This window comes from Trichechus manatus, unplaced genomic scaffold (genome assembly GCF_000243295.1).
Source record: "Trichechus manatus latirostris isolate Lorelei unplaced genomic scaffold, TriManLat1.0 scaffold00065, whole genome shotgun sequence".
NCBI lineage: Eukaryota > Metazoa > Chordata > Mammalia > Sirenia > Trichechidae > Trichechus > Trichechus manatus.
In genome coordinates, this window is record NW_004444001.1 from 13098188 (window position 1) to 13119280 (window position 21093).

The 21093-nt window shown below is 40.6% G+C and overlaps 1 protein-coding gene across 2 annotated transcripts in view; it reads right to left on the minus strand.

The window, feature by feature from the left end:
* Positions 1-11463: 11463 nt before the first annotated feature.
* The window catches only part of ADGRF1 (adhesion G protein-coupled receptor F1), a 42178-nt gene continuing 32548 nt past the window's right edge, over positions 11464-21093 (minus strand). Inside the window, exons 9-13 of one of the 2 annotated variants that reach the window (XM_004379533.1) lie at positions 17938-19311; positions 15889-15930; positions 14805-14864; positions 12894-12960; positions 11464-11645 (exon numbers count right to left, since the gene is read on the minus strand). In XM_004379533.1, coding sequence (XP_004379590.1) covers positions 11572-11645; positions 12894-12960; positions 14805-14864; positions 15889-15930; positions 17938-19311 — 1617 coding nt within the window. In that variant the 3' untranslated portion in view covers positions 11464-11571. The remainder of the gene's footprint in view (positions 11646-12893; positions 12961-14804; positions 14865-15888; positions 15931-17937; positions 19312-21093) is intronic. The other variant, XM_004379532.2, reaches the window with a different exon arrangement.

Consider the following 21093-nt stretch of genomic DNA (forward strand, 5'->3'; position numbering starts at 1 on the left):
ATGTTGCTTATTGGTCCAGTTGTGAAGATTTTGTTTTCTTTATTTTGAGGTGTAATCCATATTGAAGGCTATAGTCTTTGATTTTCATCAGTAAGTGCTTTGAGTCCTCATCACTTTCAGCAAGCAAGGTTGTATCATCTGTATATTGCAGGTTGTTAATGAAGCTTCCTCCAAGCCCCATTCTTCTTCAAATAGTCCAGTTTCTCAGATTATTTGCTCAGCATAGACATTGAGTAAGTATGGTGGAAGGATACAACCCTGATGCACACGTTTCCTGACTTAAAACCGTGCAGTATCCCCTTGTTCTGTATGGATGACTGCCTCTTGGTCTATATACAAGTTCCTAATGAGCACAATTAAGTGTTCTGGAATTCTCATTCTTCACAATGTTATCCATAATTTGTTATGATCCACACAGTCGAATACATTTGCATAGTCAATAAAACACAGGTAAACATCTTTCTGGTGTACTCTGCTTTCAGCCAAGATCCATCTGATCTGATATCTCTCATTCCACGTCATCTGGATCTGGCTTGAATTTCTGGCAGTTCCCTGTCAATGTATTGCTGCAACCTTTTTTGAATGATCTTCAGCAAAATTTTACTCGTGTGTGATGTTAATGATATTGTTCGATAATTTCCACATTCTATTGGATCATCTTTCTTTGGAATGGGCACAAATATGGATCTCTTCCAGTCAGTTGGCCAGATAGCTATCTTCCAAATTTCTTGGCATAGATGAGTGAGCACCTCCAGCACTGCATCCATTGTTGAAACATCTCAATTGGTATTCCGCTAATTCCTGAAGGCCTGTTTTTCGACAATACCTTCAGTGCAGCTTGGACTTCTTCCTTTAGTACCTTCGGTTCTTGATCATATGCTGCCTCCTGAAATGGTTGAACACTGACCAATTCTTTTTGGTATAATAACTCTTTGTATTCCTTCCATCTTCTTTTGATGCTTCCTGCATCGTTCAGTATTTTCCTGTAGAAACCTTCAATGTTCCAACTTGAGGCTTGAATTTTTTCTTCAGTTCTTTCAGCTTGAGAAATACTATGTGTTCTTCACTTTTGGTTTTCTAACCCTAAGTCTTTGCACATTTCATTATAATACTTTGTCTTCTTGAGCTGCCTTTTAAAATCTTTTGTTCAGCTCTTTTATAAACTTCATCATTTCTTCCTTTTGCTTTAGCTACTTGACGTTCAAGAGCAAGTTTCAGAATCTCTTCTGACATCCATTTTGGTCTTTCTTTCCTGTCTTTTTAATGACCTCTTGCTTTCTTCATGTGTGATGTCCTTGATGTCATTCCACAACTCATCTTATCTTCGGTCATTAGTGTTCAATGCGCCAAATCTGTTCTTGAAATGGTCTCTGAACTCTGGTGGGATATACTCAAGGTCGTACTTTGGCTGTCATGGACTTACTCTAATTTTCTTCAGCTTCAACTTTGAACTTGCTAGGAGAAATTGATGGTCTATTCCTCAGTTGGTCCCTGGCCTTGTTCTGAGTGATGATTTCATAAATGCACTGCATCATTTAATACTCAACAACCCTATGGGCAGGTGCTATTATTATCTCAATTTTACAGTTGTGGAATCTGAGGCTTTGGAGAGACTAAATCGCTTGCTCAAGGATACACAGCTAAGTATAAGAGCTATACTGCAAACACAGAGTCCAGACTGTATACTTCCAGTCACTGTACTAAACTTCCTCAAATGATTATATAAATAAAAGTAAAAATTCCTTTTTGTAAAACAAAGAGTCAATCTCACTACCTCCTAGTCACACCTCTATACACCTTATGATTATACTTGGCATGTAAACTTGAGTTCATTTAAACACTCAATCAAATGTATATTACCCTTATATAACTCCTCTCAGCACCTGCAATGGCAGGATGAGGAAAATGTATACAGATTGGTGGTCGGGGAGCGGTAAAGGAAGAGAGGCCAGAAAAAGGCATCAGAAGGTGGTGGCTGGTCTTCCTTAGAGTAAAAAACACAAAGGAAGTGGGAGCAAGGGGCTAGAAGGCGATTGTCATTCAGGAACCAGAGTACTGTACATTTAGGAATGTTGTAAGTATGAGTAATGTTATTTTGATATATTTTTAAAGTTTATTAATATCAACAAAGAAAAAATAATTTCAAATTTCTCTTAGTTTGCAGCTTCTTAGTATTGTTCTTTTTAAAAACCTTCTTGCTTGGGCTACTTTTTCTTTTACTTATCAATGGTCATCAACTTTTCTATATGATGATGAACGAGAAAAAATACATATAAATAACAGGTCCCACTGTCCTTCACAGCTCCTTATAATACTTCCCCTCACCTTTAAGCAGGTGATTATCTAAGCCCTTTGCGTAGAGTGCCCCAGTATGAACATTTGCCTGGTTAAATCCGTGACACACTGACCTTCATACTCTTGAAAATTTGGATTTATTATTCCCCCTGAAAAAGAGGAAGAAAAAAACATCTATAGTATACCAGGCATTAAACAGGCAGCTTTGCCTACTTCTCCATTTTTACCCCCCAGGAACCCTGCAAGGTACTGTCATCTTTGCCATTTTACAGATAGAGGTAGCCTGTCCAAGATGGTCAATAGCAGATGTTGTCGCTATTGTTAGTTGCTGTCGAGTTGATTCTAATTCATGGCGACCCCAAGTGTGCAGACTGGAATTGCTCCTTAGGGTTTTCAAGGCTGTGACCTTTCAGAAGCAGATTACCAGGCCTTACTTCCGCAGTGCCTCTGGGTGGGTTTGAGCCACCAGTCTTTCAGTCATTAGTGCAGTGTTTAACCATTTGTGCCACCCAGGGATTCTGTCAATAGCAGAACTGATATTTAAACCCTTGACTATCTTCCCTAAAGATCATATCTTTCCTTAAACACACAACTTTGTAGCAGTACAATGTCATATAAGAATTCAAGCTTTATTATTAACATTACCTGTTGCCATCAAGTCGATTCCAACACATAGCAACCCTATAGGACAGAAAAGAACTACCCCACAGGGTTTCCAAGGAGCAGCTGGTGGATTTGAACTGCCAACCTTTTGGTTAGCAGCCTGATGCTCAACCATCCCATTATTAACATTAGCATTCTTAATGTTAATCAAAGCCACCATTTCTTGGATGCTTACCAAATACCAGGCAGTATGCTAAGAACTTTCAGGCTTCTTTCTTGTACTCTCAACTTTAAAAGGGGTTATTATCCTTTGTTTGCAGATGAAGTAAACAAGATCAAGTAAAGTAACCAAGTTATTATGTTTAGTGGTAGAGCGAGGCCTCAAAATCCGTTTCTTTCCTAACAGTTACATCACATTGCCAAAATACTGCCATATAGCATTAAATACTTCTCTGCTCACACCATTACCAAGACTTTCTTGATTACTGAGGGTCACAGACATCCTAGCAATAGAAAATGAAGTTGCAAAAAGCCCCTCCCCACCACTACTCCCTGCAGCCCTGGGCAGTGCAGATGGTTAATACATTCAGCTGTTAACTGAAAGGTTGGAAGTTTGAGTCTTCCCAGAGGTGCCTCAGAAGAAAGGCCTGGCAGGCTACTTCTAAAAAGTCAGCCACTGAAAACTCTATGGAGCACAGTTCTACTCTGATGCACATAGGGTCACCATGAGTCAGAGATGAGTCCTCGGGCAACTGGTTTGGTTTGGTTTTGGTTTCCTTTCCTCCTACCCTCCTGCTTACTGAGGGGGCTTCAGGGTCCTGCTGATCCTAATCTCCAGGACTTGTCTCTAACATTCCTTCTCTGAGTTCTTGAAGTCAGTGGTTCCCAAACTTGACTGAGCATCAGAATCATCTGGTGGGCTTGTTAAAACACAGGCTGCTGGGCCTCAAGCCAGAATTTCAGATTCACTAGGTCTGTGGTGGGCATTTCTAACAAGTTCCAGGTGCTGCTGATACTATACTGCTAGCTGGTGCCCACATGAGCACCATTGCTCTGGTGTAAGAGAAAGTAGGGCATGCGCAATTTTCAGACTTTAATGTGTAGGTAGTTGTCAGGATCAAGTCTAGGAGAGATTTTGTGAATGTGATTTCTTATTTATTCTTATTTAAATGAGGGGGGGGCATAACATTTTCCCCAGTGAGGGGAGATAGAGGACAGGTGGGGCTGGCACCCGCCCAGTCAACCTCAGGAAAACAAGGTCACATTATCACCGGCACCAGGTGGAACTTTCATGCGGCAAAGTTGTCCTTGGCAGTGCCCAGCTGCTTGTTGTCATGGAATTCACAGCGGCCTTGTCCATGCCCTGTTGTGGGACATGGCTGAGAACTAAGAACAAAGAAACGTTATCCACAAAGCCAATGTGTCCCTTGGCAGCACATCCACTGACATGCTCTTCTGCCCTGGTTTCAAGCATCAGGTCAGAATTCCAAAGGGGTGTTGCCTTCCATTCAGTTGGCATTAATGTAGCTGTTGGCAATGCTTTATCTACGATTCCTACCCAGCAAGATAAGTTCTTGCCAAACCCACTTGGGCTGGTACACTTTGGTAATGTAGTTCTCTTCTCCCAGGGCGTTACCTATGAAGAGACACCGAGTCATAAAGAGTCAGGGCTGGAAGGGAACTTTGAGGTTATCTAGTAAATGCAGATCTGTTGTTTTGCAGATGGAAAACTGAAACACTGAGAGATGACAGAAGCAAGCTGGAGGCCAGGCCTCGCAAGGACTCCAGAGAGAAACCCCCACAGAAATCAACCAAGGAAATGTAACTAGGCACAATTGGTTAGGACAAAGTCATGTGAAATGTAGACCAATTACGGGAAAATTTGTGGTAATCAGGAGTCCCTGGGTGGTGCAAGCGGTTAACTTGCTCGGCTGCTAACTGAAAGGTTGGAGGTTTGAGTCCACCCAGAGGCACCTTGGAAGAAATGCCTGGCGATCTACTTCTGAAAAATCAGCCATTGAAAACCCTATGGAGCGTAGTTCTACTCTGACACACATGGGGTCACCATGAGTTGGAATTGACACAACGACAACTGGTCTGGCTACTGGTCATCAATGAAATATGGGGCTCTTCTCCCTGGCATTTTTCCTTTCTGTTCTTTCTCTAGTTTCAGACCCTCCTGCATCTTTCCCAGGTTCTCTTGGATCTGGAAAAAAGTATCTGGAAAATTTACTTCACAGTGGGCTGTTAGGAATGGTATCTTTTTAAAAGACAGCCTTGGGGGCCAAAGTATATCCCAAAGGAATAAATCTATTGAAAAAATGTCATGAACTGCTGCTGCCTGCGTGGGGTTAGGTGACGGGGAGGCTTTTTGAACAAGAGATGGAGGCAGAGTGGAGTGGTAAGAGAATGGGGTTGGGGGAAAGTTCTCGTCTTCCTTCCTACTCATCGTCACCATAGGCTGGTCACCTAAATTCTGAGTCCCAGCTTCTGTATCTGCAAAATAGTGAGAATAACAGGCAACTGTCTGGGTTGTTTTGAGGACCAAAAGAAGTACTTGATGCTGTGTGTAGCACAGCAACTGGGATATTAAAGTGCTCTATAATCTTTATTCCTTCCCGTATCTTTGAGTTTAAATCACACTGTCTGCTGAGGCAAGCCCTGGCCACAGAGATGAGGGCTAGGAATAAACTACAAAGCCACCCTGACCTTTCCTGATTAACCCCTGAGGACCTAGTAAATTCACACTCTAAATACAGTCACTGTTTTTTGTTTGTCTATTTTATTTTGTCTCCTACACTCCTAAGACCTTGGGTTCAACATGGAATCTGTGAAAGAGTTTGGGTAATTCATCCAAAGAAGTGTGGCTCAAGTTTGACAAAACTGTATAAAATTTGCCAAATTATTTCTTCCCCAAGTAAGAGGTGAATGTGAATCCAAAAGGCACAGCATACTCCCAATTTATTTTGCACCAGGTACTTGAATTAACTCTGTGTTTGTTCAAGGTGCCCTAGAAAGCTCCGTTAATACAGCCCAAATTTAAATAAAGAACTGGTTTTCTAGCAGGTGAAAAATCCCCCGCCAACCATGGCTGATTCCTGCTTTTCTTATAAGTGGCCTTCAGTGTTTACCAGCACCCTTGGGCATAAGCCCAGGAAACAGAAGTATTATTTGCTCTCAGGAAAGGGAGCTATTATGTTCTTAGCTCCTAATCTCTTTTATTACACAAAACACAGCAGCAACAATGTAAATTGTTCCTAATCAGAGTAGTGGGATTAAAAAGCTTTTCGTTCCCTAAAAGGCCAGAGATCTCAGGTGTCTTTAATTTTGAGCAATTAGTTCAGGATTTATTTCTCGGTCAGAGTCCGCCCCCTGTGGTTTGATAAAGGTAAGTACAGTACAGTCCTGTTGCCTTCTTACAAAAGGCAAATTATAGGAAATACATATGGGACTTTTATAGAAATCTGCATCCGTTTGAGAAACATTTGAGGTGCTATAGAATGGCCATCCCTCGGTCTCTTTTGTTCTGGAAACATTACAGAAAAAGGGAGAATATTAATCTTTTTAAAATAGCTGCTTACAGATTAGAAAAAGCTCATACCCCAAAACCAAACCCATTGCTTCAGGTTGATTCTGACTCATAGTGACCCTATAAGAACAGAGTAGAACTGCCCCGTAGGGTTCCCAAGGTTGTAAATCTTTATGGATGCAGACTGTAACATCTCTCTCCAGCAGAGCAGCTGATGGGTTCAAACCACTGATCTTTCAGTTAGCAGCTGACTGCTTCAACCACTGCACCACCAGGACTCCTTAGAAAAGCTTATATGATATAAAAAATAAAACCATTGTCATCAAGTTAATTCTAACTCATGGAGACCCCACATGTTACAGAGTAGAACTGTTACATAGGGTTTTCTTGGCTTTAATCTTTACAGAAGCAGATTGCCAGGGCTTTCTTCCTAGGCACCACTGAGTAGGTTTGAACAGCCATTCTTTTAGGTTTGCGCCACCCAGGGACTTTTTAGGGAGGGCCATGCGAAGTCTAAGCATGATTTCTTTACATGCATTCAACGTGAAAATTTCCAAAAGTGGAATTTTTTACTCTGGGCGCCGATTGTAGGAATGCATCAATGACCCTCACGCTTTGAAATCGAATGGTTGGGGTTCTTATCTTCCCTAACTCTCAGCAGTAGCTAACCCAGTTGACGTCCTTCTTGAAATGTTTCTCTTGGTCTCTGGTACATCATATTCTTCTACCTCACAGGCTGCTCCTTCTCATTCCCCTTTACAGGATCCCCTTTCTTTCCCTGCCTCTAAAGGCTAGGTTTCCCTAAGACTCAGTCTTTGGATCTCATCACTTCTCAAGCTGCACCCATTAAGTGATCTCATCTCCTCCTGTGGATTTAAGCACCATCGTTATGCTAATGACCCTAGAGTGTATCTCCAGGTGAGATCTTCCCTTGAACAATAGATGACAAGTGTCTGTGGCTCACTCGATGTCTCGAATTGGATGTCTTACAGGTATCTCAAGGCTAGTCTAGTTTTCTCCCTAAATTGTCATTCTCTGTTTGCTCCTTCACCCCTTTAGAAGAGCCTACAGGATAGACCTAAGGGGACACCATCCTGGCTCTCTCTTTGTCTATTTTTTATTTGTTTTGGTCTCTGCATTTAATAGTGAAAGCTTTTCTACAAGTGCCTAGTGATCCTTGGCTGTTTACTTAAATTCAAGAGTGGAATGCTGAAAAGCTGATTGGAAGGTTTGTGTACTGGGTGGGGTATGATGACTCTTGGATTCACTGTAGAGTGACCTGAATGAGTATTTCGTTAGCAAAGATTCAAAGTCAATATCTTTCAGTGTTTTCTCCTTCTTTGCTCAGATTCTGCAGAGGGGACTATTCTAGTCTCTTGCTTGGAGGATAGAAGTCTTACTGTCTGTGTTACCACTGAACCCCTTGTTTTCAGGATGTTAAAACCACCCTCAACTGCTTCTGGTATCTCTCAGGCCATATGTCTCATTTCCCCTCACATCTCTAGATAATCTATTGCTAGGATGGAGGAAGGAACATTTGCTTGGCTGTCAGAGACAAGGGAGGGACCTGGAAGTCTACAAATTCCCTAAATTGACTTTGAACCATTCTGCTCTTTAGACCTATACTCCCCCATGTTATGGATTGAATTGTGTCCCCCCCAAAACACATGTTGAAATCCTAATCCCTGTACCTATGAATGTGACCCTGTTTGGAAAGAATTTCACTTTTGTAATGTTAATGAGGTCATACCAGAGTGGGCTTCATTCTAAACTTAAACGCTTCTGAGTGATGTCTTATAAAAAGGGAAAACAGACACTGAGAAACACACACACACAGTGGGGAGAGAGACACCATGTGATGGTCCCTCTATAAGCCAAGGAATGCCAAGAAATGCCCAGGGCTACCTACACGGAAGGACGCTGCCCTACAGCCGATGCCCTGATTTGAACTTTTAGTCTCCAAAATTATGAGAAAACAAATTCCTATTCTTTAAAGCCACTGACTTGTGGTATTTTTGTCATGGTAGCAGTAGGTAATTAAGACACCCTTCTTTCTTAAGGTACCTGGTGCTGCCAAGCCTGGAGTCTTTTGGACATTCTGCGGTATAAAGCAGATAGCTTCTTCAGTTTCTTCACTGCTGGCTTAATATTTAGCTTTCTTGGGTCTATTAAGTAAGTTAGCATTCACCTACCTGCTTTCCAAATTTTTTGCTGCTGTCGACTCTCTTCTATTTCTTATCATTGGGTGTTCATATCTGAGACCCCCCAGTGATCTTCTCCTCCTAGTGTTCATGCCTTTGTACAATACCCTCTCCTTGAGGGTGGTCAGGACCTGTGATTTGCTTCTAATCAATAGAATATGGCTAAATGAGGGGATGTCACTTCTGTGATTTGTTAGTTGTTGGTAGGTGCCATCAAGTTAGTTCCGACTCATTGGGACCCTATGTACAAAAGAACAAAAATTGCCCAGTCCTGTGCCACCCTCACAATCCTTGCTATGTTTAAGCCCATTGTTGCAGCCACCGTGTCAATCCATCTCATTGAAGGTCTTCCTCTTTTTTCACTGATCAAGCATGATGGTCTTCTCCAGGGATTGATCCCTCCTGATAACATGTCCAAAGTAAGTGAGATGAAGTCTCGCTGTCCTAGCTTTTAAGGAGCATTCTGGCTGTACTTCTTCCAAGACAGATTTGTTCATTCCTCTAGCAGTCAATGGTATATCCAATACTCTTCACCAAAACCATAATTCAAATGCATTATCTCTTCTTCAGTCTTCACTTCCATGATTACCTTATATTATATAAGACTCCATCTTACAAGCAGACTGGAGCTAGGGACTCTCTTTGCAGGCTTGATGAGTTAAGTGGCCATATTGGAGAAGGTCATGTGAGAAGGCAGTGTGGGTAGCCTTTAGGATCTGAGAGCAGCCTCCAGCCAACAGTCAGCAAAAAGCCAGGGCTCTCCATTCTACAACTGAAAGGAAACGAATTCTGCCAACAACCTGAATGAGTTTGAAAGCAGATTCTTCCCCAGTCAAGCCTCCAAATGAAGACACAGCCCAGGCAACACCTTGATTTTGGCCTTGTGAGACCCTGAGCAGAGAACTCAGCTGGGCAGTGCCTAGACGCCTTACCCACAGAAGCTGTGAGATAATAAATGTGTGTTGTCTTAAGCCAATAAGTTTGCGGCAATTTCTACACAGCAGAAGAAAATTATTATTGTGTCTTTCTCCTTTTTTTATTATTTTATAGTTGTTTTAGTAGCATTTTGGGTGGAGTTGAGGTTAATATGTGTGTAAATTAGTGAGTTGGACAAATATACATGGTATATGATCAAACACACTTTTATTATTTTTTTGCCTCTCATCATCCTTATAAAATCTATTCAGTATGAAAAGCTTTCCCTTTCCACCAGACATACACTCGAATACGCTCAGATCATAGTAACATTTTGGTCACTTTGAACAGCTGAGATGCTCTCGATGTGGTAATTAGGATGCCTAGTCTCATGTAATAATAAAAAATACAAATGATTTAGCATTAAATTTCCCTGCTCCCTCACCTGGGTCCTGCTTTGGGTTGGCTGCTTGCACTAGCACATCTTTCCTCACTGGTAGACTTTTTTTGCTTAGTTTTTCTCACTCTCCTTCCACCCTACCTTGGGTGCTGAGGTTTCTGACCTCCCTGCCCCCCAGGCTCCAGGGAAGAAACATTTGCCTGATGAGATGGAGTCACGTTTATATGGTGTCAGGGCTCTCTGCACAACAACCTTTTAAAGGAGAGTGCATTCAGGGACTGTAGATCAACAGACAGAACTGTTGACTGTGGGTACACCAAGGTCTGCTCTGGGCCCAGTGACAAGATGAGGCAAGATTGGGAGGAAGCACCCAGAAACACTGATGCCATGAGCACTAGGAACTTTGGAATCATCTGGAATAATAAGTCTTGGCATGGGCATTGCCATTTCCACAACAGGCAGGCATGACAGTGAGGATCCACCAAAGTGAGCCTGGTTCTCCTGGGCAGTACGGACAGTGTGGGGTCACTCAGGTGAGCCAATTGTGATGGAAGTGTAGAAGAGGAATATCGCTCCACAGAGTATCTACTAACCTGCTGCTCTAGATCTCACACAATAGTGGCAATTGCTATACATGTAGACAACTTCCCAAAAGTACCTACAGCGTATGATGAAAGAAAACCAGAGTAGAAGCTGACCACCAAACTCTCCCTTAATTTGTGTCTTACAGAAATAGAATTTTGGGTATGACGACCAATGTAGCTGACCTGAGAAAGATTTCTTAGGATTGTAGGTAATTTTTAAGGCCATCATGGGGCTGAAGAAATGAACTAGGAATCAAAAGTCTGAAAAAGTCCAGATTCCTTGTTACTAGCTTCACAATCTTGGGCAAATCATTTCAGTTCTCTGATTCTCCATTTCCTCATCTCTGCCTCAGGTGTCTCCTGGGATACATCACTTCACTGGATTGGGGACCAGATGAAAATTCTTTGTAAACTGAAAAATACCACACTGTATACGAAATCACATATTATACTTCCTGATAAATGACTACAAAGCTATCTGAAATGAGAGTTTTCATGTTTATTGCTGAAGAACTTTTTAAAGTTAAGTGACTGAACCAAAAAGAAAAAAAAAAAACAGAAAAAGAAAAAAAAATAACATAAAATCCAACTAGAAAAATTGGGCAGAAAAAGCTTTTCTCTAAGAAATTTTCATCAGTGACTTTTTGACACGAAAGTGAACATGGTCCATTAACTTATCTAAGGCTGTTTCCTGACGTTTCCAGATGATTGGCAAACTCACCTGAACAATGCTATTTTATGAAAAAGAAAGCCACATTTTGCAGCAGTGAGAGGCAGGTACAGGTGACATAAACTTCAACAGAATAGATTCTTCTGCACTTATGAAGCAATTTCTCTGAATCAAACCACTTGAAAAATAAATCTTCTTTCCATTTAACTGAAGATAAAGGAGGCAGTGGTGAAGCTTCTGAGACCTCCTTATTTTATTCCCAGACTCCTAAATCAGAAAATCTCATCTAATACTGAGCATAATTTCTTCCCTGACATTTGGCTCTAAATGTCAAGTTGCTTCAAAAATTTTTCCTGATTTTATTGTTCCTGATCTTATTCAGTTGATAAAAATTGAGTTAGAGTGACATCGTTTGAGGAGTCTCTAGTATGAGAAAGCGTGTAAATGCCTGGGAGGAGAAAAAGAGAGTACAAATTATTGCTGCTATGTTGAAATCAAATCTCAGGCCAAAATGTAAATAAGCCTATTCTTATGACAGGAGAGTTTTAGGAAGATGTTATGAAAGGTATAGAATGGGGTTCACCGAAGCTTGCTTTTGTCAGGCATCTCTTATTTGAGATGAGAAGTACCACATTTTTTAGACATTGCCGGAGAAAGGGATAAAGTAGATTCTACACCACAGAATGTTATTTTAGGAAAGAACCTTAGTGATCTCTTTCGTTTTAACTGATGGGGGAACTCTTGTCCAAAAAGTAACCCAGTTGCCATTCAGTCAATTCCGATTCATGGCAACCCATGTGTTACAGAGTAGAACTGCCCCACAGGGTTCTCTTGGCTGTAATCTTTACAGAAGCAGACCACCAGGCCTTTCTTCCACAGAGCTGCTGGCTAAATTCAAACCGCCAACCTTTAGGTTTATAGCTGAAAGCAACCGTTTGCACCACCCAGGGCCCTTCCAAAAAGGTAAAGAGGCTTGTAAAAAGCACACAGGCTGGTTGGTGGCAGTGATAAGGGGACCCAACAGTTCTGGGTGAGTGCATCTTCCAAACACTTGAACTTTACCTGGAATTTAAATAATTTTCATGGGAATCTAAAATGAGTTGCTCATTTCCCTACCCTTATGAGTATATTAACATAATTTGACATGAAATGGGAGTCAGATTCTTAACTTGTAATGCAATGTCTCCTTCTCCCCACCCCCCTTCTCTTCTAGGAATACTAGGACTATTTGTAATGTTTAAACGTTGATCTTCCAGTAGCTGAATATCACAGACTTTAGTAACAGCCAATGTGGGACTGTGCTTGCTCACCTTAGGAAAGCATAGATTTGAAGGTGATTCTCCAGTAAGGACATGATTCATGTTAGTCTAATCACACTCCTTCACCCCAAAGCCTCAATGAGCAATGCCACAGATCTATATATATCATGTCTAACTGGGGAAATGGCGTGGGGGGATAAGTTGTGATGCAGTTCAAGAGTGACACTTGCCGATTTTCATAAGCACCAAATCCCCAAAATTGCTCTATCAGCCTTGAGCACACAATTCAGATGAACTTTGGACACATGGTCAGCTGATACTCTCACACTTCTCAGATTAATTAAAAAAAAAAAAAGTTGGCATTAAATTTTTTTGGTATGATATGTTCATATTCTCTCTGTCCACCTTTTATTACCTTTGGTTTTATTGTAACTTACCTTTGTGTTGTAGTGGGTTGAAAGCCTTTGAGAATTTGGGTTTGGCAGATAAATCCGAAGAGTTTTGCTGCACAAAAGAAAAAACAAGTCATTTTGGACATTTATAGTATTCTTTCAGTGACGGTCTGCATTTCCTTACTTCATGTTGTCGCTAATGATCCTTTATCGCACCTACATAACGCATTAATCTCTTGCAAGAAACTAGAGCAGTCACTTCCTTACTCTTTCTTCTACTTTAATCTATTCAATCCCTAAGAATTTATTTCTAAGTAAATTTTGTGTTTCTGTATGTTTTTACAACTTCTAGCAATAAGCTAGAAAATAGTTTTAAGGGAGATAGTATCCCTTTTTATGTTAATGCTTACATATTTTTGTTTCACATATTCATCTCTAGAAGAGGAACCCCAGGAGAAAAAACAATATTTCTAGTAAAAATGGTCTCCACATAGAGATTTGCCTTACTCTTGCTCATCTTAGCATTCAAATCTCTTCGTGAATAATCCTTTAATCATTGCTGCAGAGACTATACAGAGTTTAAAAATTTAAAAATGAAATTATCAAACAGAAATAAAATATTTAAAACACAGAGCTTGCATTTTGGGGGAAAAATAAGGCATTAAGATGCACCACTGTATCATTTTTCCATTCATAAATTTATTATTCATGTATTCATTAATTTGATATCAAGTATTGAATAATCGTTGTGTGACAGACACTGTAGTAGATATTGAGGATATCAGAAGGAATAAGTTGCATTTCCTGCCACAGTCCATGTCACAAGGAAGCCAAATCAAGATAGGAGGAAAACGTACTTATTACATGCAATAGTTAGCCCAGTGAACGATTCCTAATTTTCACTCTGATGTTGTGAGTATTGGCATGGCTTTAGAAGCAACTGGAATAAGAAGTCTTGGCCCAACACTTTGTTTCTACAGTTGAGAAAGCTGAAACTCAAAGAAACTGACTTTCCTAAGACCCCGCAGCCATTTGGTAACAGTCAGAAATACAGGTCAGATCTGCCGGCTCATGGGCTATTGTTCCCAAATTCACAGCAGTGCTCTCTACTATAAATGCAGATCCAGGAAACGTTTTTAATGTCAGTGCATAATTTCCTCATTGATATTTATTTCAAAAGGTTTTATTGTCCTTTGTAAAATCTCTAAACATCCACGTAGGTTTGGATGCAGTTTTTTCAGTTGACTTGTATCAAACTCAGAAATTTCTGCTTTGGAATGCTTTCTGAAAGGACCTCAGAGTATTGCTGCGGGCATGGGAAGAATCTAAATCAATGTCAAAAATACAAAATATGCAGGTATAAGTTCATTTATTCCTAATTATACTTTCCTCATATGGATTGCACTTCTGTGGCAAAGAATGAAACAGGAATCCTGTATTTTCATATGAACCTGTCAGTTTGTATGTAGACTTAAGACCTAAAATTGCAAGGGATAGAGTACCAGCATAAGAGATAAAATTTAGAGAACGTTTTCTATATTAGACGTTAATCAAGACTTCCCCCCTACTACCTTTCTTGAGAAGAAAACATCGATTACAGAGGGTCCAAGAAGCCAGGCAGAGAAAAGGGTCCTACTGGTTCTAGATTGCAGGAGACAAGTCGCACTGAAGCAAACAATATTGCTCAAAAGTGTTCGTGCACAGTGAGCACCCACAGACCTCTGTGTCTGAGCACCCTTGCAGCTTTCCATGTCTTCACATTCATTCATTCCTTCTCTCACTCACTCAACAACTCTCTATTGAGTATATACCATGGGCCAGGTACTGTGCCAGGTAACAGGAATACAATGGTGAAAAGGGCTTACTCAAAAATGGGCTTGCTGTGGGATTGCATAAAGAGAAAAATGCAAAACTAGAACTTCGTGCATCGGATCCATGGCACTGGGAGATAATTACCTTTGATGGTTTCTTCCAAGAGATTAATGGGGACAACTTGTTCAACAGAAGTTGTCGCAGCTATAAAGACAACAAAGAAATGTTGAGGAGACACATGTATACAATCATACACAGACAAATCAAAAACAAAACTGCATAATTAAAGTTGTTATTTAACAGTAGTATTTCTTATGAGCATTTAATAGACCATAAACATGGCTATCTGATGGAAGGATTCATTTTCTTAGATTTTTTGCCTACAAACAAAACTAGGGTTAAACAAAGAACAACAGTACCAAAAGCCATAATAATTTAGATTCCAGACATTGGTAATTGGCAATAATTGCAAAATTGAAGTTTATCTTTGAAGTGAAGAGTTTCCTAACCATATGCATGGTGCAGACAAGGGAATTATTTAGTTCAATGAAGTATAACAAATTGCTTCTTTGTAAACAGGGCTTGTGCGGTACAACAATTATACTAATTACAAATTATTCGTATCTTCTTATTAAAACAAAGATCCCTTTATATCTATTAGCCAACTGCCTTTATTTCTCTCAACAGAGTTACTCAATGTTTGGGAAAATAATGAAACAAATTTAGTTTGAAGTTTTCTTTTTCTATTATACTTCATCTAAACTGGTTCTTTCATTAAGCATTTTATTTAATGTTAGAGGCTATTTAATATTTCTATAAAACTCTACAGATATAGAAGTGGATATATCTTTCAGCATATTCTAAATAGGTGGATAAATGAACTAAAGGAGCAAAAAGGAATTTACCCCTAAGGAAGATAATTGTTCTTGAATTATTGCCAAACCATAATTTAAGGTATAAAAATTAAAGATAAAAATGTTCCCTTTATTGTGGTGTATAATGTTCACAATACATGTTGTGATTAGTTCTCTATAGCTTTATTATCATTGGTGACTGTTTAGTTCTTTTGGCTCTTGACTGAACCTGCCTTTTGTAAAATTCTAGATTATTATTCCAAAAGTACTCATAGACTAACCCTCTAACTGTATAACTAAGGCCCCAGAACGGAAGGGGAGGGATTTAAAGATGCCTGGGTTGGGGGCGGGGGAAGAGAAATGACTACACATACCTTACTATCCAAGAGTATTCCAAAGCATAAGATGAAAAACCCCTAAAGAAAAAGAAAGAAATTGATCATGTGTATTGTACTTTTTTCCCAGAGAATAACTATTTATATGTAGTACATAATACTTATGTCATCCAACATTAGGCTTGCTTTGTTGTCTGTCTGGCTATTAGACTGTGGCTCCTTGAAGGCACAACTCAAAAGTTTTGTTTCATGTATAAATAAATGATTGAGTGAAAGAAGTTTTAAATGCACGTGGAACTTCATTTCCCTCCCCACTGTGTCATCCCCAACCTGAAGAGAACAGCTTCCATTTGCTTCTGTATCATAGTTTTCTTCAGACCAAGTATTTAATAAACAATTGGTAAGCATTGATGATGGCAGCAGAAACTGAAGTCCAACCCTACTACCACACAGAGGGAGTTGACCTATACAAGCACGCTTTCCATTAAGTACAGAGAACCCTTCACAGAAAACTTTTTAGACGTTAATATCCTCCTTCCAATCAGAGCACCCTCAGTAGGTCCCTCTTTAGACAGCATATCACCATAAGCCTGCCCTCCCACTCCCTGACATCATCCCTATAACTTGTTACCATTAGGTGCATGCGCTCCATGATTGCAATCTCTAACCCTCTGCAGCTGAATCCATTCCTACACATAGTGACCTTATAGGACACAGCAGAACTTCCCCATAGGGTTTCCAAGGCTGTTGCTATGAGTCGGAATCGACTTAGTGGCAACAGGGTTAATCTTTACGGAAGCGGCCTGAGGAGCGGTTGGTGAGTTTGAATAGTTGACCTTTTGGTTAGCAGCCGAGCGCTTAACCACTGTGCTACCAGGAGTTCTACTATACCCTAAGAGTTAACCAGTGCCTGAAGTATATGGGGAACCAGCTGCTTTTAGGAAATACCTATTGAGCATTTACTTTGTGTCAGGCACTCTGCTAAGTGCTAAATTATCTCACTTAATTCTCATATTTACTCTATGATATTATTATTATCATCCCACTTCAACAGAGGAAGTGAGGGGCAGAAAGATTAAGTAATTTGTTAGAGGCCACACACCTGGCAAAGTGATATATTTGAGCCCAGATTTACCTAACTGCAGTACACAAATCACTTCCCTGAGTCTTCATTGTCCAGAGGTGGTCAGACAAGGCCTATATTGAACCAGAGTTGAAAGCTCTTTTCCAGGTTCATCAAAACCTAAGGATTACTTTGTCCACCTACTTTCTGAGCACTCTAGTTGTGACATGTAAAACCCATCCTTTGCAGCAGGGGTTGGTAAACTTTTTCTGTAAAGGGCCAGAAATTAAATATTGTAGGCTTTGCAGGTCATACAGTCTCTGTCATAATTACTCAGCTCTGCCATAGTAAAGCAAAAGAAGCTGTAGACAATATGTAAATGGATGGGCATGGCTGTGTTTCAATAAAACTTTATTTACAAAAACAGGCTGTTGGCCGTACTTTGCCAGCCTCTGCTCTATTGCATTGTAGGGACTGCCTTTGCACCATTCAGAGTCCACAAGCCCTCTTGATTTATTTCCCTTTCTCGGTGTGCTTTTTCACAGAGATTTGCACAAGAAAAAGAGGATTGGTCAGCAGCAAGAGGGATTAATGTCAGTTATGTGAACTCTAATAGTTTAATTTAAAACCCTAGAATGGATTACTGAAGAATTCAAATATTCTGTTTCAGCATTAGGGTAACCATTGGGGAAAAATGCGTTTTTTTTCTTTTCACTTTTTAGTTATAGTCCTGCAGTTTTAGTTATAGTCCTGCTGGAGACAGGGAGATGTATGAGATGACCTTCAGAGTGACCTTAGTAAGCAAAATTCTCCATCGTTAGTCCAATTGCCTGATGAGATAATATCCAAAACCAAACCCATTGCTGTTGAATCGATTCTGACTCATAGCAACCTTACAGGACAGAGTAGAACCGCCCCATAGGGTTTCCAAGGAGCGGCTGGTGGATTTGAGCTGCCAGCCTTTTGGATAGCAGCCAATCTCTTAACCACTGTGCCACCAGAGCTCCAAATCTTATTGTTCTCACCTGGAATGCATTGAGTAAAGCAAAAATAACATGCCAAGCCAGATTCTGACTGTCCGCCATTGTTCCTATGCCAAAGCCCCAGGTGAGCCCCAGCAGAGGTGTCAGGATGAGCAGGCTCTTCCCCATGCGGATGACAGTGGCCTTGTCATCCCGGTTCATTCCTTCTCCAACAGTCGGCCTCCGGAGCTTCGTTAGAACTAACAGCACCACAACCAAATTCACAGCCACAATAGTCAGTGCAGGAATAACAAAAGCCAAGAGAGGTTTGCTCCCATTGGACCAATTAAGCCAACATACATCTTTCCTTATGTAGCCATTGCTAGGTTGTGTGACTGCAATGGTGATGGCAGATATAACAAGAGGACACCCGTAGCCCACGCAGAACCCAAGAGCCATCATCAAAGGCATGGTCATTTGATGGAACACAAGGATGATCCGATAAGCCAGCAGGATACCCAGCATGAGCATCCAAAAAAACAAGGAGAGGTAGAAAAAGTGTGTAAAGAACACTGCAGCTATACAGACTCCAGAAGGGCTTGCTGTGGTATCCACAGTGGCAGCAACAATAAACCAAACATTAGCAATCAGGATGGACAGGGCTATGTTCACCATGCAAATATGACGTGTGTGTGAGGTTTGGTTTTTCTTGACCTGCTTCCAAAACAGAGTCTCAATAATCAGGCATAAGATGAGACTTCCAATGGAGATGGCCAGTCCCACGTAGGTGATCCATTGCACAACGGGGATGACGGCAGTGGGGACAAAGGGTGACATCAGAAAGGAGAAGGAGGTCAGGTGAGTACATCGGCATATCACTGTGTCTGCAGTTTCATTCACTAGGTGGCAGCCCGCACTGTTCCACTGCAAGTGACTGAAATCCCAAAACACACAATGAGGCTGGGTCAGGTTTGACTGTATCTTGGAAAAAATCAGGAAAATTTCACTTATGGAATAGTTGTGGATAATGGTGGATATCACAGGCCCATTGACCTGAGCATTTCCATTTTGGGTGACTGGTAGAATGTTCCCCAGGGTCAATGAGGCCATGCTGATAATAGTTTCTGGAAGGGACTTCTGGAATTGGTCTGACCCAATTAACACATGGCCTCTGATGGTAATGGAGGTATTTTGGGGTAACATTTCAGTCTGATAGTTATAATCCTTCTGGCTTTGGCTTGTGGTCACTGGAATTCCTTTCCAGTTAATGAATTCCCCAGAAAAATTCAGAGGCAGAGCTGTCGGAGGTACCAGGGTGCTAATGTTTTCTAATGTCTCCAGTAACAGTGAGCTGGCATGCTTTTCTTCCTGCAGTAATACTGTCCAATTGGTTATTGATGCTGAATTAAGCACATGGTCAGCTATATTGATGACATCCTGAAATACAAGCATGAAAGTTAGTTTGTATTATGAGTAAACAGATAAGAGGATGAAAAAGTGGATCTTCATTATCATTAAGAATAGGAAAAATGCTCAGAGAATTGACTCTGTTGAGGACCAAATAGAACTCATGAATTAAATTCTGTTCACTTGCTCTGCACAGTAGGAGCTTTAGGTTAAGAAAGGAATTGGCAGAACCAAATAATTACATTGCAGATTTTCCTAGTTATCTAGGGCTGCTGTAACAGAAACACCGCAAGGGACTGGTTTTAATTAACAGAAATTTATTTTCTCACAGTTTATGAGGCTGGAAGTCTGAATTCAAGGCACCGGCTCTTCTGAGAGGCTCTCTCTGCGCACTCTAGGGGAAAATCCTTGTCTGTCAGCTTGCCTGGCACTGTTCTCTGTGTTCCTTGGAGATTTCTACGTGACATCTATCATTCTCCCTTTGCTGCTTGCTTGCTTCTGTGCCTAATCTGCTCTTTTATATCTCAAAAGTGATAGACTTTAAACATACCCTACACTCATATGGCCTCATTAACATAACAAAGAAAACCCTATTCCCAAATAGAATTACATCCACTGGTATGAGGTTTAGGATTTACAACACATATTTTGAAGGGACACAATTCAATGCATAACATAGGGTGATCGCCCCAGGGCATTTGCAAGCAAACTGGAATTTCAGCATGGATAAGAAAGAATCACGCAATTTAGACTGCACAAGTGTGCATTTCCTCCTGAGATGGCAAAAATGACTGCATTATTATGTAGGCTGAGGCTCAAAGATTGAGACGTTTAACTGCTTTCCCGTATTACATTTATTTTGTTTACATCAGAAGTTCTAAATACATGTCATGGACGTTCAAGTTTTAATTCATGTTTATGTATGCTTTGTTGTTTACTAAAAACCAAAAACCAAATCCATTGCCCTCAAGTCAATTCCAACTTATAGCCACCCTATAGGACAGAGTAGAACTGTCCCATAGGGTTTCCAAGACATAAATCTTTACTGAAGCAGACTGCCACATCTTTCTCCCATGGAGTAGTTGAGGAGTTCCAGCTGCCAATCTTTCGGTTAGCAGTCAAGCACTTAACCATTATGCCACCAGGGCTCCTTTGTTGTTTACTAGCGAACATAAAACAAAAATCTTTAAAAACTGAGCCTGAGAAACAAGGAAGTACTGAATTGTTGGGGGTTTTAAGGGTCAGTCTTAGTTTAATGTTCCCTGGGTGAGACAAACAGTTAACATGCTCAAAAGGTTGGAGGTTCAAGTTTACCCAGAGGCACCTCAGAAGAAAGGCCTGGCTATCTATTTCCAAAAAACCAGCCACTGAAAATTCTGCGGAGGACAGTTCTACTCTGACACCCATGGGGTGGCCATGATCGAAAACAACCTGGACTTCAGAGCAATATTTTTTTTTCTTAGTTTAAGATATTCCTTTTCTAAGCAATTCCCATAGAACGCTTTCTCTCTTGCTTATCTCTTGGGTTCCCAGGCATTTGACCTCGGGCCGCTTGCCACTGCAGCCATGTATCATCCTAAGCCAGCTTTCTGTGGCTTCTGGCACAGATTCCAGAATGTGCTTCTTCCATTGCCCCCAGGAACCTCTGCTTTCTTTTAGTTTGTGTTTGCCTGCTCTGTTTTTTGCCCTTCGTTTTATTTTTAGCCTTTTTGTGTCATTTTGTTTTAGTTGGTCTCTTGTAAACAAGATGGGGTCAGATTTTTTTTTTTTTTTAAACAAATCTGAGCATTTTTTCTTTAATCAAGGGAAATT